Source organism: Photinus pyralis, unplaced genomic scaffold (genome assembly GCF_008802855.1).
Source record: "Photinus pyralis isolate 1611_PpyrPB1 unplaced genomic scaffold, Ppyr1.3 Ppyr1.4_LG6, whole genome shotgun sequence".
Classification (NCBI taxonomy): Eukaryota; Metazoa; Arthropoda; class Insecta; order Coleoptera; family Lampyridae; genus Photinus; species Photinus pyralis.
The window spans coordinates 43,782,795-43,799,170 of NW_022170663.1; the positions used below are offsets into that span (position 1 = coordinate 43,782,795).

The 16,376-nt window shown below is 34.7% G+C and overlaps 2 protein-coding genes and 1 non-coding gene across 3 annotated transcripts; 2 read left to right on the plus strand and 1 right to left on the minus strand.

Moving 5' to 3' along the window:
* The first annotated feature begins 5,740 nt into the window (after positions 1–5,740).
* On the plus strand, positions 5,741–10,357 carry LOC116174251 (probable ATP-dependent RNA helicase DDX27). Its single transcript, XM_031492140.1, has 3 exons — positions 5,741–5,944; positions 5,998–6,451; positions 8,673–10,357. Exons 1-3 carry the CDS (start codon positions 5,834–5,836, stop codon positions 10,178–10,180), a joined length of 2,073 nt encoding a protein of 690 aa, XP_031348000.1. The 5' UTR covers positions 5,741–5,833; the 3' UTR covers positions 10,181–10,357.
* Positions 10,358–14,380: 4,023 nt separating this feature from the next.
* On the minus strand, positions 14,381–14,570 carry LOC116175225. Its single transcript, XR_004146274.1, has one exon. It is a non-coding gene; the product is annotated as a U2 spliceosomal RNA (small nuclear RNA).
* Positions 14,571–14,803: 233 nt separating this feature from the next.
* On the plus strand, positions 14,804–15,554 carry LOC116175041 (transcription initiation factor IIA subunit 2). Its single transcript, XM_031493093.1, has 3 exons — positions 14,804–15,082; positions 15,131–15,365; positions 15,417–15,554. Exons 1-3 carry the CDS (start codon positions 15,011–15,013, stop codon positions 15,446–15,448), a joined length of 339 nt encoding a protein of 112 aa, XP_031348953.1. The 5' UTR covers positions 14,804–15,010; the 3' UTR covers positions 15,449–15,554.
* The last annotated feature ends 822 nt before the right edge of the window (positions 15,555–16,376 follow it).

Below are 16,376 nucleotides of genomic sequence, written 5' to 3' on the forward strand. Positions count from 1 at the left end.
ACATTCTTTATTGTTAATTATTTATATGTGTAAAATGTATCTTATGATCTGCAGACGCCTCTTTTAAAACGACGGGAAGGTCCGCCTCCGCCGGCCCTGACAGCGGCAAAAGTTACCTACAGCTTTTACAGCGAGAAACGTACTATAGTAGCGCTATAGTGCAGCAAAAATATGGCAAAAATCAATTATGACCTGTTCAAAATTGCAACACATAAGATTCTTTTTGCATTACCTATTCTCTGAGAAGTGTCTATTTTAACATATTAAAAATCCCCATTAATCCCGGCCTAGGGTCAAAAATTTTGTATTTTTCATTTTAAAATTTATAACTTTGTTATTTCAATGAAATTGGGCAAATATTTAAAATATAAAATAAAAGATAAAAACAGAAAAAAACTGACTACATCATTTTTTCAAACTGGCGGTCGATTAAATATACAGACTGATTCAAACTTGAGGGCCACCATGGGGATTGTTGGTTAAAGGATTCGATTGGCTAATATTTCACAAGTTGACCAATCGTGTTTTTGAAATTTGTCAGTTAAACTAATCTGAAGTTTAAACTGACATTGTACAACCGGGCCTAAGAGATAGGTAGGTAGTTTAAATTTGGCAAAGTTGCGTATTTTTATGCTTAACAAAATGCAGTTTTGAAACTGAACATATTCCGACTACTTACGGAGATATCGGGAAAAAAACGAAATTTTGCAAAATCGTTTTAATTTTTTACTGCAGTTATTAAAAAAGATATTTTGAAATAAATGACACATTAGTATGGCCACTTTTTTCCCTCTACAAAATGCTACTTTTAAATACCTACATATGTTTCTTTCCCGAGCGCAGAGACTTGCTATAACTAGACTGCGCTTAACGTATCTAAGGTGTTGTCGACACAGTATGCAACACACAATGCACCGCGGGGCAAAAATCGCAGAGATGATGTGCAATATAATGAAATAAGCTGTTATTTTAGATGTTCCGTTCATTAATCATTCTCGTGATTAGCTCGAGTTAGTGAACAGATAAATTTCCGTTGAGAATAAACCAATAAACTTAGGTTAACTCGTTCCTATCAACATGTACTCTGCCGATAAATTTTTAAATAATATGCTGATTTTCAACGGATAAAAGTTTAAAGGGCCAATGGATCAGAGCCATTCGAAGAGAAAAATTTACTCCTACCATAGTGCATGAATGGATGAATGAAGCCGATTTTAGAAAGGTACCGACGAAGGTGTTAAACAATAATGCAATACCGAGCGTTTTCGACTTTCCCATTCACTTAAAATAACGTAGAACTATTATTCGACATCCTTTACCAGCAAGACAACGGCAATACCTATTTGCCTATTAGGTATAGACGTAACTAAGTACTTACTGGTACTAAGTATATTTCAGGTTTTGTTACAAGAAACATAGCTAAGTCTGTTAAATGTTCCATATGTGCAGATGCGATATTCGCATCAGAGAGTCATTCAAAGCTTTTAACTAGAAAAAATCGTGGAGGATTGTTGCACGTATCAAGCGATGCATTAAGGTTTGGATTTAGAGAATATAGGCAACGGGTGATGCACATGTAATTCAATGGGGCGTGCATTGCCTCAGAACTTCATTCACCATTCCATAAGCAAGGGGTGTATATGATCGGAAAAATATGCATTAGGTAGATAGATGTACAGAGCATAGTTTCTATACAATATAAACTGATATTTTGTCCATTAATATATGTTTAAAAAATCTAGAAAACATGCGTCAAAAGAGTTCATAGTTTAGGAATTAATTGCAAAAATTAGGGAGCATTTTAAGCAATACGAATGTATGGGATCGGTATCGTGAATACTTATCTATATTTTGGCAATTCATGTGAAGCTCAAAAGTTTTCATAAAAAAAGTGGTGAATGAAGTTCTGAAAAATGGGCATGTAAACTGGAGATATGGAAATAAACTACGCAGCTGTGACTAATATCGCGGTCAACAGTGTAGCTTCTTTCTCACAGAGGGTGCCACCAAGAGTTTCATGAAGTCGGTAAAAAATACGATAAAGATATTAAATAGGTACCTAAGCGCTTTTATCTTGCGATGGAGTTGTTCTTACTTTTTAACTAGGCTAGTACCGTTGAGCTAGTACTGTGTAATGGGGATAACAAAAGACAAAAATTTACGAGCAAAAAAAAACTAGCAGGCTATGTAAGTTGCCTATGTTAAATCATTTAGCGATTCTCTTTCAAGGTTAAACAGAGCCTGCTTGTAAAAGAATTTGCTGACAGCAAGAAAAAGATCGTTCACTGGTATATTTTTATTTTGTCAACTACTTGCTTCGAAATTTATTTGGTTTCTCTTTCCTATTCATTGCAAAAGGTAACCTCCTCTACCTATCGTTTTATGAAATAAATAATAGAAATGGGGATAGGTAACATTCCTTTATAACAAATATCAAAATTTTACGTTATTTTTAGAACAAAGGGCTGTTGTATATTGTTGTTGATGTCTGGCAAGTTACGACCTTGTGTGGGTGTTTATTTGTAATGCGATTTGTTTGACCGTCTTCCTTATTCTTTATCTTTGCTTATTGCACTTTGCAGATTAAAATACCGTAATTTATAATCCATACCTTGTTGCAAATTAAATTTTTTGAACTTCAATAGTACCATTGAATAAAGCTCTTTATTCAATGATAGTACCTATTACATATTATTAGTATTAGTTTAGTCAGTTTAGTGTAATGTGTAATAATTGACCTATACAGGGTGATTCAAATTCAAAGGCCACCATGGGGATCTCGGGAACTGTAAGAGATAGGTAGTTTACATTTGACAAAGTTACCCTTGATGGTAACATCATCTAGTTTTAATAAGAAATAACGTTAATTCGTAAAAACGCAAGAAACTACTTACGTACGTTACTTAAGACAAAGGCAAAAAAGATGTTTTACAAGCATTAAAAACATTGATGTGTACATTTTTGAAATCAGAAAAAAATTCTCTATCAAATCACACAAAAAGTAAAAATTACTTCCATAAGAAACAAAGTTGATGATAGTTAACCGGAGACGAAACGTCAAACTTCAAATTTAAAAGTAGCATCTTGTAGAGGGAAAAAAGTGGCCATAATAATGTGTGTTTTATTATTAAATATCTTTGTAAATAACTATTAACTTCAGTAAAAAACAAAAACGATTTTCAAAATCTCGTTTTTTCCGGATATCTCCGAAAGTAGTCAGAATTTCAGTTTCAAAACTGTTTTTGTTAAGCATCAAAATACACAACTTTGCCAAATTTACCACCTACCTATCTCTTACATTTCCCGAGATTCCCATGGTGGCCCTCGAATTCGAATCAGCCTGTCAATTACTAATTTACAAAAGACCATCCCTCGAATGTAAGACATTGGGTACAAATGTATATGTATTTAGGTATAAACGGCTAAAAAATTTTAAAAAAATCGGTATACCGTATGTCCCCGGATTGACTTTACGAGAAGAAAAACTTTTACTATACTTTTTGACAAAAATCCATTCTCATAAAAGCTTTTGCTTGTTCTAATTCGAAATGTCCCTACCGTTTCAGAGAAAAATATAAAAAAAACGAAAATATGCGGTTGAACTTTTCCAAGTCCTAAAAGTCAAAACGCGTCTTTACTGTAATAACATTTCGTTAGTTACAAAGTCTTCGTTACCTGTTATTTGAATAGGCACTAGGATCGTTATAACTTATAAGTATAACAAACACACTTCGTAATGACATTGAATTTCATTAAGTGAAGGAATCAAGAGTTTTACTGAGGGTCCTCCCAAACAAAAAGCCCCTGTCGCCACTTGTGAACCAATTTTACGACCTTAATTTTGAAAGTCCCCCATGCCAATAATTACGCGATTTTTACTTCATAAGTTACGTTACAAGCGGTTCATTATTCTCCTCAAGTTATGTGCGGTAGAGAGCTAATTATAATTTTGTTAACCTAGCAGTCTGTAAGGAGCCGTGAACGACCTTGCGTTTGTGTTTTGTATCTTCTTGTCGTGTGGTTATGCAAATCAAATTGCATTTTTTTAAAGCACCCTCTGTGTTGTTTGGGGCCCACTTAAAGAGAGTGTAATGATTTAAATATTTGTATAGAAAACTGCTGTAGTTACGCTATTCATTATTAGGTACCAGCACATTCTAACGAAAAAAACTTTGTCCTTTACTATGGGTACTTCTCTTTTCAGGCAATCCCAGCCTTAAAAATTTGTCAAATTGCTGAAAATGTGTTCAGGTTTTACATTCAATCCACACCACACCGCGTTGTAAACAAAATGGTTATCAGCAGTCTAAGAAAAATAAATAACAGTTACCAATAAATTCGATTAAAACAGTTAACAGCTACATATATGTTATCTTTTTTGCTACTAAAATTTATAATAAACATGGCTAAAGCAAGTTGCAGAACGTACGTCTGCCCCGCGATGAACAGTTGGTTGCCTATCCTATCTTGACAACAGGCGTTTATAGTAAAATCTACGTTACGCGCGGTCTAGTTATAACAAGTCTCTGCCCGAGCGCTACTTAAAATTGCGAGAACCGTACTGTTCCGTTCCGTGTGAAAGAGATGGGAGAGTGCGCATGCACGCTGTCTCCATGTGATAGAAGCAGACAGAAATATTAGTTATATTAATTTTACTTAAGAGCACTCTTGACTCTTAACAGCGTACGAGTTCATTAGTGCCATCCACGGGCCAGGTTCGTCTGTATTATAAGCTTGCTCTGGAAATAAGTCTATTTGTTCAACCTTGTTTTGAAAATTAGCGCTTATACAGCGAGTAACTGCTTCCACGTTGGACATACGTCTTCTAGATGCCCCTTCCCCTCCAAATGATTAAGTGTGTTAAAAGTTCAGTTACATTTTAACATGTGGCACAATGGTCTGGCGGCTAAAACACCCGGCTGGCATCCGAGTGGCTCATCAATACGCGTACCCAATTCAGCGGGAGTTGGACATTTAATTATTTACAGGTGTAAGATTGTTTTCTCAAATTTTTTCAAAGAAATCGTACACAAAACAACAAAATCTTACACAAAGTTCGCATGTTTATGAGGAAGCAGTTACAGTGCCACCATGCTCAGAAAAGCCCCGGAAAATATGCGAACTAATTTTGAAATAATTCAAGCTGGCCAATAGAAAGTCTGCAAAACCACGCGATACATTCCGCGGCATAATTATTAATTATTCCGTTTTGACAGTTGACGCTTCACGTTATTTTAGTTTACACTTTTCCTGTTGTATTTGCTTTATTTTACGTTTTCCGTCTCCAGTTTTATACAAACTCGTCTTTTTTCAAGACGCATATAGCTTGGATCTACGATCTGATAAGGTATGTAATTCCCTTAAAGTGTTTTTAAATTTTGTATCAGAATGTACGGTCTAAATTTCTAGCGCCCTCGGACACGCCCTGTCAGGGACTTTCTGAGCGTGGTGCCACTTGTACTTACTGTAAGGGCTCATGTTTTAAACTAGGTCCTGAAAAGAAGGATATTTTCCCACAATTTTTAAAATGCCACATCTTTTTTAAAACGCGTTAATCAACTTTCACTTGTGTCGTAACGGATCCGTTGTTACCAAAAACTAAGTTTATCTTAATTTTAAATGAGGATTTCATTAATGTCTATTGATTTTTGACAAATATACGTACGGCTAGCTCAATCGGAAGTTGAAACCTAAAAGAAGACCCTGTATCTATTAAATCCAATTCACCGTAAGCCGAGACTTTAGACACAATAGCACTTAACCTATACTAGCGATGTTTTACATGTGATGTGAGATCTCAAAAGTTTAAACATCAAAATTTAAAAATAAAACGATGAAGCGTAATGTTGAATATGGAAATCAAATTATAAGAACAATAGAAGATGATGAAGAAGTGGAAAACTTTTCCGAGGACAGTGACGACGATCTGGATGACGATAAAAAGGTCTGTTATTTTTGTTTTTGAAACCATTCATTATTATAATTATGTTTCTTTAGTTTCAACCGGGTGCGAAGAAAAATAAGGAAACCGCCTTCGATAACGCATTTGAGTTTGTAAACTCGGTCGAGGAATACAACAAGAATACCTGGAACGATTTGCATAAATATGTGAGGCGAAAACCGTCAACCAAAACAGATGATAAAATCAAGAAGATACGTGATCAATCTTTGAATGGCGAGAGTGAATTGGGGAATGAGAGTGATTCAGAAGAAGAATCTGACGGTTCGTTATCTAGTGAAGATTTGCAGCATGATACAATTAAGAAGAAAACTCGTAAACGGAAGGCGAAGAGTGTCAGTGAAGCTGAAGATGTTGATATTAGTACCTATGATGAAACGATGAATTTTTATCAAATGAATTTATCAAGACCACTAATGAAAGCCATAACACAAATGAAGTTCATTCATCCTACTCCAATTCAAGCTGCAACGATTCCTGTTGCGTTATTAGGTACGTATTTATCTTTTTCAGGGGAAGTCGGCTAATTTTGGTAGAGGTAGATATAAAAAATTCTGTGGACCTGCTGTAACGTTTGGCAACAATGCATTATTGTAAACATTAGTGTAGTCTAATCGCTCACATGAATCACTTTCTGTGCAATTTAAACCACATGCATTGGGCATTTTGATTAGTGCAAGATTTTTATCTTGGCTGAAATTTTGTAAAGATAAGAAGCCAACATGATTATCACAGCAATCCAGTATAATTTTATGGTATTTGGATACGGGTATTGATACAGCAATACCTAATACAGAATTACATAATAAATCAAAAATAGTATAACGTTTTTAAGAGAAAGTTGTAATTTGTTTTTCACTGGCAATTATTTTAAAGTTTTATTGTTGATACTTTTGGTTGGTTGCAATATTCCACTATAGCTTGCATAGAGGTTCCCAGCGAAAAATAGATTCGATGTATGAGGTGAATAAATACCCAACGTACAAAGCATTATTCTAAGATTCTGGAATCAGTGTACTACAGAGTGTCTCAAATTTGAAGGTTACCAGTGGCGGTTCCTTTCAAGTTGGGTGGTCTGCACCAACCACAAGCAGTTTTAATTAATAATAATAATACTATTTCGATAACGAAAATATACAGTGAGGTTTTCTTAAAAGTGAGCAATGCAATTATCTCAATGTTCACTTTATAATAACCAGATCTACTGCAATAATCTGCAAAAATAAGTGGTGAAGTTAAATAACAAATGAATAAATCTACACCTGTCAAATAAATTTAAATATTTGCACTTTATTCTCATTTAATCTAACCAATGACGCCAAAGAAGATTTTTTATTTAATGATATACGAATTAGTTAATTTCCAGCATTATTTTATCAAAAATTTGGTATTAAATCCTATTACCAAAATCATGATAAGCCATGACTAGTAAGACAAAAAGCAGATTCAAACGTTATTCAAGTTGAAATCAATATCAGTTTATGACAACTGACATTAATTTTTTTTATAAAATGCAGTTCACTGAGGAAAAAGTAGTTATAATAAACAAACTTTACAGTGGAAATAGTTACCCTAGTACGCAATGTTTGTTTTCCGTGCATTTTAATGAGTGTCCCATTCCGTCTGTGTCAAAAACTATTTCAAATCATTAGAATGTTTACATGGCTTAACGTGATTTTGCTAATTGGATTTATTGCCGCATTTTTGTTAAAATAATGAGAAATACAAACTAAAAACTCATTAGATGAGAAAAAAAAACTTCTTTCAATTGGTGTCATTATAAGTTAACATGGGGAGCAACGATCTGCAAAAAACGTTTTTCCCATGTTAATTGCCTATGTCGGCTTTGAAATATTCACATAGTATAGAAAATAATACTATTATCATATAAATAAAGAAACTTCTAAACGAAATGCTCGTATGTATTTTTCCTATTTTGTGAAATAAGAAAAGAGGGGAAGGTACAGTCATTTTTTTCTGCTTCGTGGATTTTCATAAACTTGGTATGGTTTAAAAGTTGATACATTAGAGACTTCAATCACATGCCTGGAATATTAATTTAGGGCTATTCGTGTCCGCCAGATGGCACTTTAGATTAACGTCATACTTTTTGACTTGTTTCTCAAAAAATTTAAATGTAAAGTATACTTGAAATAAAGTCAGTAAATCAAAGAAGATTTTTTTGGGAAATATGCTCGGACACATTGATTAGTATTTTAAACTGCTCTCTTTTTGATGTACTAAATGTTTATACGTGTCCCAAATTTGAGATGTGACGTCATCGACTATTTTTTTAAATGCAACTTTTTGTATGCACAGTGTTATTCCGTACATTTAGACAGCACGTCTATTATAAGAGATAGAAAAAACCTTTGATATAAAAGTTGTGGGGTTTATCATAGATCGGCAGAAAATGTAAAATAAAAAAACAAATGAATATCGCCAAATTAGTAAAGAATGCAAACTTTTTTATGGAACGCTCTGTATATTTTTCAAAAATTGAATAGATCTTTCCTTTCCGATTTGAAAAATATATAATATGTTGACATTTGATTTAGCCGTTTTTGAAATATTTGCATTTATAATATACTAGCAGTGCCGCCTTTGGGAAATCCTATTCACGCAGACCTGTAAATTGTAATTGAAGAACCAATCATTGATTATTATCAATTTTTCACTAATATCCGAATGAAACAATCATTTTGTATTCCAGGTAGAGATATATACGGGTGCGCTGCAACAGGCACAGGAAAAACGGCCGCTTATATGCTTCCCACTTTGGAAAGACTACTTTTCCGCCCAAAAAATGACATGGCAACGACCAGAGTATTGGTATTGGTCCCTACTAGAGAATTAGGTACTCAAGTATACCAAGTAACGCGACAACTTTGCCAGTTTACTAACATACAAATCGGTTTGGCTGTCGGTGGCTTAGATTTAAAAGCGCAAGAGAGTGTCTTGAGAAGAAATCCCGATATTGTAGTCGCGACGCCCGGACGATTGATAGATCATCTGCAAAGCACGCCAAGTTTTAGTTTGGCCTCCATCGAAATTTTAATTTTGGACGAAGCAGATCGAATGTTAGATGAACATTTTGCGGAACAAATGAAAGAGATAATTAAGCAGTGCTCTTATACTCGCCAAACGATGCTTTTTTCTGCCACGATGACCGAAGAAATTCGCGATCTCGTTAATATATCGTTGAAAAATCCAGCTAGAATATTTGTCGACAGTAATAAAAATGTCGCATTTAACTTGAGGCAAGAATTTGTACGAATACGAACAAATAATGAAACAGATAGGGAGGCCATTCTGGCCGCATTGGTTTGCAGAACATTTCGAGATCATTGCATGATTTTTGTGCAAACAAAGAAACAAGCGCATCGAATACATATATTACTGGGACTATTAGGAGTCAAGATTGCAGAATTGCATGGTAATCTAACCCAACCTCAACGGTTAGATGCTCTTCAAAGGTTTAAAGATGAAGTTGTCGACGTTATTGTGGCAACAGATGTTGCGGCCCGTGGACTGGACATAATTGGTGTTAAAACGGTTATAAACTTTGTAATGCCTATGACATTAGAACATTACATTCATCGTGTGGGGCGGACAGCACGAGCGGGTCGTGGAGGTGTTTCTGTTAGTCTCGCTGGAGAAAGTGAGCGAAAAATTGTAAAGCAGATAGTGAAAAATGCCAAGCATCCTGTTAAAAGTCGAGTAATCGCCGTCAATATTTTAGAAAAATACAAAACCAAATTGGAATCTCTCGAACCTAAAATGCAGCAAATCTTAAAGGAAGAATTAGAAGAGAGGTTAGTAAGCAGAACTGAAAATAAACTTAATCGTGCACAGAAATTGCTAAAAGGAGAAGGGGAGCCTAGCCGACCTTGGTTTCAAAGTGCAAAAGAACGCAAGCTAGAAAAAGAAAAGCTTCGCAAGAATACCAAGAAATTACCATCAAAGGGTCAGAAACGTAAAATGGAAGAGGGGGACGATAACGAAAAGGTAAAGATAAGCAATTTGGCAAAAATGCAAGTGCGCCATGCAAAACGTAACGCTAAGCATAAGAAATTGAACACCTACGAAGAGTCGAATAACAAAAAGGGTAAGATTAAAAATAAGCAAAACTTAACAGATGCATTTTGTAACACTTCGAAATCTAACGCAAAGAAGTTCAGGCATAAAGCGAACGTTCATAAGAATAAATTTAAAAAATAGCGTAGTAACGGTCAAGAAATCCTACTGTGCCTGCATCTGTCTAGATTGTAAACGTTTAACTGAAATCAATCTTTTGTACATTCTTGTAATGTTTAAGAATATTTTAATTTGTTGTACTAAAAAATGATGTATCAATTTTGGTATGTTACTGCCAATAATATATTTGTTTAAATAAGATCAGACTGTCCACACTGTTTTTCTAGAAATAAAAATCCTTCCTCTGACCAAGAACATAGGTACAGGTTTGAGCTAAAAGACCATCACACTACTTAAAAAATTACTCTTTCAAATTTGCTGATAAGTAAGCTACCATTAATTAGTTGTCAGAATGAGTACTGAGAATGTATGGGGTTTCCCTCTTAAAAATTTAATCATCTACATATACAGTAAAACCCTGATTATCCATGCTCTACAGGACCAGATAAAGCACAGATAATCCAAATTAATATGTAGGTATTTTTTACATATGAACAGATTGTATACTACTGTGTGCAATGGTATGCATTGGCAAACAAACCTATCTAGCTAGCTCAATGTCTCCTCGTACACTTCCGGCATCTGCTTCAAAGAAAAGTCCCAATATTGACCGAAATTAAGGATTCGAGAAACTCGGTAGCCTCCATCAACTTCCGAAAATACCAAAAAATTTATTACACTGATTAGCACCTGAAATGATCTTGGGACACGAAAAGAAAAATATGGGTTGCACAAAGGATTTGAATAAACACAATTAAATTGATTAACAATGACAAAAATTTATTCCGAAACACAAAACTGTAAAATTTAAAAAAATTTCTGAAAGAACGAAAAACTTAAATTGCTCCGCACGCAGTCGGTCGATAGTAAAAATTATAAATCTCAAAATTGCAATTTTTTTCTTTTAATAAACGGGTCCTACAAGGGTTTCCGATCAAACGCGCACATCGTGACGTACCTGCATATCCGTTATTTCTTAAAATAGCGATAAGAAAACGTGTGTTAAATAAATTTCGTCTGATAACAAAGCTTCTGATCGTAAACCACCAGATGTGCCGCGTTTAAAGCATCTTCACTAAAAATGAATTACAATAACGATAAAATTCAAACAAGAAAGTAATACGCATTTACAAACAATTCTGAAAGGAAAAAAATAATACAGACACAAATTCAAGTAAAATAAATCAAACTTGTGCTTATTCGTAAATAACTAAATAGACCGAAGGAACGTCTACACTTTACAATATGATGGTCAAATTAGAGATGCGTAATTAAAGAGTTATTATCATGCTTTATAGAAAACCCGAAAATTCCGATTATTTCCGAAGCTGCCGAAAAACCGTTAAAAAATTAAGTTTCCACTTATTCGCATAAACGATGAGTGCTCTCCAAGGTCATGTAATTTAACAATGTAGCTGCTCAACCGGTTAATCATCTTTTGTGCAATAAAACCCCTTTATACTTTTTTACCCCCTTTTTAATATGACTTTCACCACGTTTTGTACTTTTTAATAATTTTTTAACCCAACTCACTTGTTCGCTGTATATAATATAAATCACCAGTTAATTTAGTTTAGACTATTCATTCAACAATTACCTACACCGACATGACAATAGATTGTTGTTTCATATATACTTACCTTACCACAAGCATCCTTTGAAATCACAACAATAAGGTATTTGAATTTTTAAGCTTCACAGCGGGCGCCACTGGTTTTCTTTCCCGACTGCATATTGGCTTTGAAATATAGTATTCAAAGATGTAAATAGCAAACAGAATCCTTCACAGTATTTAGACTATTATGGCACACATTCAATCGTGATTAAACCTGCAAATGTCAGATGCCTTCAGAAGAATCCATTGGGTATGTAATTACAGAAACCAAGTAATAACATTATACAGGGTGGTGACTTGCGTAACGCATCATAGGGATTTCAGTGTAAAATTTATAACATGCGATTATTGGCTCCCCAAATTATTTTAGAGCAAAAATGTATTAAAGTTTTTTGTAGAAAAAATTTTTTTACGTCAATCAACCGTATTATAGTTTTAAATTTTTTTCATATAAAGACGGAATATTGGAAAAATAAAACCCGCATCTTTTTCAATAATCTGCGATGCCATGGAAATTTCTAAAACAAAAAGATATCCAGTTATCAATTAGCCGCAGTTCCAAATGGATTTTATGATCGACTTGGTTACTGTATTGCAGTTAAATGGTGACTTATTCGAACATTTATTGTAAATTATTATATTAGGAAACCGCTTTTAGTAATTTGGTCTTTCTTTATGTTGAATTCGCTGTTCTAAATATAAAACTTTTTGATAGAATTTGATTTGTTTTATAGCCGACATTGGACATTCCATGGCATGACCGATATTGGCGTAGTTTTTGTATTATAAAATTCCATGGCATCACAGATTATTGAAAAAGATGCGGGTTTTATTTTCCCAATTTTCCGTCTTAATTAATAATTTGGGGACCAATAATTGCATGTTATGAATTTTACATTGAAATCCCTATGATGCGTTACGCAAGTCACCACCCTGTATAACAACACTATATTTGAAAATACAAACTGATAAGTGTACTCAAATTGACCATTGGGACAGTATTGTTAAAGAAATTGTGATAATTTTAATACGAAGGATGCGATGCGATAGGAGATGAAACACTTGAGATTCGGGATAGCTGATGTCTATTCCTAAATTATCGTAAGTAATTATTGCACAAGTGCATCAAAATTAACGGTAATTTTTTTGAAAGCATCATGTCTAAAAACTGCATGAGTTTATTTTGATTTGATTTATTCCTCTTCGCAGTGTTGGATATACTTTACAATTATTTGGTGGCATTTTATATTCCTCCACAAATTTAATATTTCTCAATTGCAAAAATTGAACACTGTTCGTTGTCATTTCCTTTCATTTTTCCTGTATGAATAATAAATAGGCAAGGTATGTGAAAGTACCTACTTAATTTTGTAGGTATACGCAGTGTGTCCGTTCGATAGAAAGAAGGATATAGTAGTGTAGTGTTAGTTAAATATGGGGTCACTGTCAACGAGAACAGATGAACAGTTGATAACTTCGTTCTAGTCTTAAGTGTATGTCATTGTCTATTGTCAATGTGTAGGAATGACTCTTATAATAATAATCATAATTGCTGTATGCATTTATTATTAAAGTCCATTTTAATAAATTCCAGCAGTTGTTAATGTAACCGATCGATCCCGTATATGACACAACAAGTAGGAGAGCTGGTAGACATTTTTGGGTAAGTATTTGAGGCACGGTGAAAACTTGTCCACCACTTCTCCAATAATACCCAAACGCAGAAATGCAGACCTGGCTGAGGAGAAGCGGGGCTAACACCTTGCCAGGCGCCTTCAAAGTTTGAAAAAAGAATGTATGCCCACTCGAGTATCTCAATGCGTAACAAGTAGTGGATGATGGATGGACATTATTAGTGTCGTCTGAATTAGTTGTAATTGTATCATGTTGAAATTTGCATCGTTTCTTATGCCGAAATAAAGACAATTCTCCTGAAACTTTCGTCAAAAGTGATCAAAGTACACTGGGTGTTCATGTATTTATTACGGTCAGTCATTGAACTATATACATATGCTCTGTAACAGAGTATATAGTTCAATTCGGTCAGTATACACTTCAAATCAGGAGTCCCTTGGGCCTGCTTCATTTGATTTGTCAATCAATTTCAGACAAGGTTTTTTTTATTGATTTCGCATACTTGATAGGTTGTTACAACGTTTTAGCGTATGTCTAAAATTGATTCACAAATCAATGACATTATCTTTTTCAAACTTTGAAGGCCTCTAGGCAAAGTGTTTTAGCCCTGCCACTCCTCAGCCAGGTCTGCATTTCTGTGTTTGTGCATTATTGGGGAAGTTTTCAGCGTGCCTCAAATACCTACCCATAAATGTCTACCAAGCTCCGGCAGCTTTCGGACATACATCAGCAAAGTGTTGTAGAATTCTGAGCTAATTTGAAATAAATAATCTCATTTTGAAAATTTGAAAAACAGCAAATTGCCGAAGCCGCGAAGTAAAATGGTCGCCGGGACAGGAACAGCCGGGGTGACCGTGGCCGGGAAACAGACTTGTGCCTTCTCTCTGTCATAGAAACTGAATTTCCTGACGGAAAGTGGGCATAAAAATGAAGATTTTCAGAACGATTTTGGGTAGGAACTTAGTTTATGATTGTATTTTTGGGCCGATCCCGGAGGTACTGCAAGACCGGGCCAACCCGCGACGGAGGTGGAGCAAGCCCCTAACCTCCGTCAATTTCCAAAAATCAGTTTAATATACTGGACCCGCATGCGGGTCGTATCAGATATTAAGCTGATAAGAACAGATACTACACTTTGATCTTAGCCATAGGCCGAGAAGCGATAACGTATAAAATTTTACGTGATGGTTTTATTTCGTCTAGTCCGCAAATAAACATGCAGAGTTACGTGTGGCGCCACCATTTGAGATTCCATCTACCCTTTACTAGTTTGTCGGAGAATTGTATATAGGTCGCTGTCACAGCTCGTTGGTTTCGACATTGATTATACAGTGTATAATCAATGGTTTCGATAAGTCAAAAAGAAATCTCGCTGTCGTAAGTAAGTTGACATTGCTACAGATGCTGGGTGCGCTGTAATTTGCGTTTTCTTTTGTTCTGTGGTTTTTTTTAATAACTTCGTAGAAGTACAAGTATTGTGATCTATGGAAAGTAGCTTGGCAAGAAATGGCGAAAAAAACATAAAATATTTTCCATTCCAGTTTACTACTTCGCAACCAATCTAAATTTATCTATAAATATAATATATTCGAAGTTAAATTAAAATGTCTTATCAATTATATCGAAATACGACACTAGGGCACACTCTTCAAGAAAGTTTAGATGAACTTATACAAGTGAGTATAAGATTGAATCACAAAAAAGTACAAATTTTGGGTTTTTAGTATGGCCAAATTACACCACAATTAGGTTCGAAAGTCTTACTGCAGTTCGACAAATCAATTAATCAAATGCTAGCATCACGAGTGAAATCTAGACTAACTTTTAAGGCCGGAAAACTGCATACGTATCGGTTTTGTGATAATGTATGGACTTTTATGTTGAACGAAGTCGAATTCCGTGAGGTTCAAGAAGTTACCAAAATCGATAAAGTGAAAATAGTGGCTTGTGATGGCAAAAGTATAACTTCGCTCATTTTAATTATTTGTCGTTTAATATTTGTTTTTTCAGATGTCACGGACGAGGGTAGTTCTAAAAAATGATGGTTGGATAGGTTACATTATGTCTTAAGTACCTTACTATATTTGTAAAGGATTCTATGTACTTTGTACATTTTATTATATTAAACGAATGAATATTGTATTATAAGTGACATCTAGATACTGAGTCGGAGTTGTGAACCTATACCTATTATTAATGGAAATGGAGTATTTGCTTTGCGTAGGTAATATGATAGTATTTTGTAATTTAACTCAAAGTACAGGTGGTAATTCTTCAGTTTTGTGAAAAAATTAAGGCAGGTAATTAAGTTGTTTTTATTAAAATTTATTTGAAACATTTTTATAGAGTTATTGGTGTTCTGCATGAAGGGGAACAATTTTTAATATACAGGGTGTCCAACGATAAGTTGCTTTTCTGAATTCTTTTTTTACTGCACCTACACCTTCACTACTTGAATAATACAAAAAAAAAGGTCATAATTTGTCTGTGTACAGGAAAGTGTCTAAATTTGAGTCAGGGTTTCTGGATTTCATGCGACGAGGGTGAACTTACATGTACATATACTTAGGCCTTTCTTTTAGACCCTTATTTGTACTGCTTCCATGATTAGAGTTATCTGTCCCCAGCGTACCACTCAAGCCACCCCACGCTTCAGGAGAAGCAGCTCTAATCTTTGCCACGCTCTCTGATTTAGGCGAATGCTGGACACACACAAAATTGTGGTGAACCGTCTCATTATCTGTATTTCAGCCCTAGAGGAGGGCGTTTGTGGTGCATATGATTTTTACTTTCCGAAAAGGAAAGTGTTGTGAACGTGAAAAATTTTTGATATGCCAATATTAGGTTTTGAAGCCCACAGACCCCAAAAAACTGATTTTTAACTTGACGTCTGTGTGTGTATGTGGTTCGTTTTTTGTGAACAGGATAATTAAAAAACGCCTGAACCGATTTGCACGAAATTTGGGGTGT

Coding starts and splice junctions, on each gene's coding strand:
- LOC116174251 (XM_031492140.1), top strand. CDS start 5,834: ATGAAGCGTAATGTTGAATATGGAAATCAAATTATAAGAACAATAGAA. Junction 5,945..5,997: donor ATCTGGATGACGATAAAAAG/GTCTGTTATTTT, acceptor ATGTTTCTTTAG/TTTCAACCGGGTGCGAAGAA. Junction 6,452..8,672: donor GATTCCTGTTGCGTTATTAG/GTACGTATTTAT, acceptor TTTGTATTCCAG/GTAGAGATATATACGGGTGC.
- LOC116175041 (XM_031493093.1), top strand. CDS start 15,011: ATGTCTTATCAATTATATCGAAATACGACACTAGGGCACACTCTTCAA. Junction 15,083..15,130: donor GTTTAGATGAACTTATACAA/GTGAGTATAAGA, acceptor TTGGGTTTTTAG/TATGGCCAAATTACACCACA. Junction 15,366..15,416: donor AGTGGCTTGTGATGGCAAAA/GTATAACTTCGC, acceptor TTGTTTTTTCAG/ATGTCACGGACGAGGGTAGT.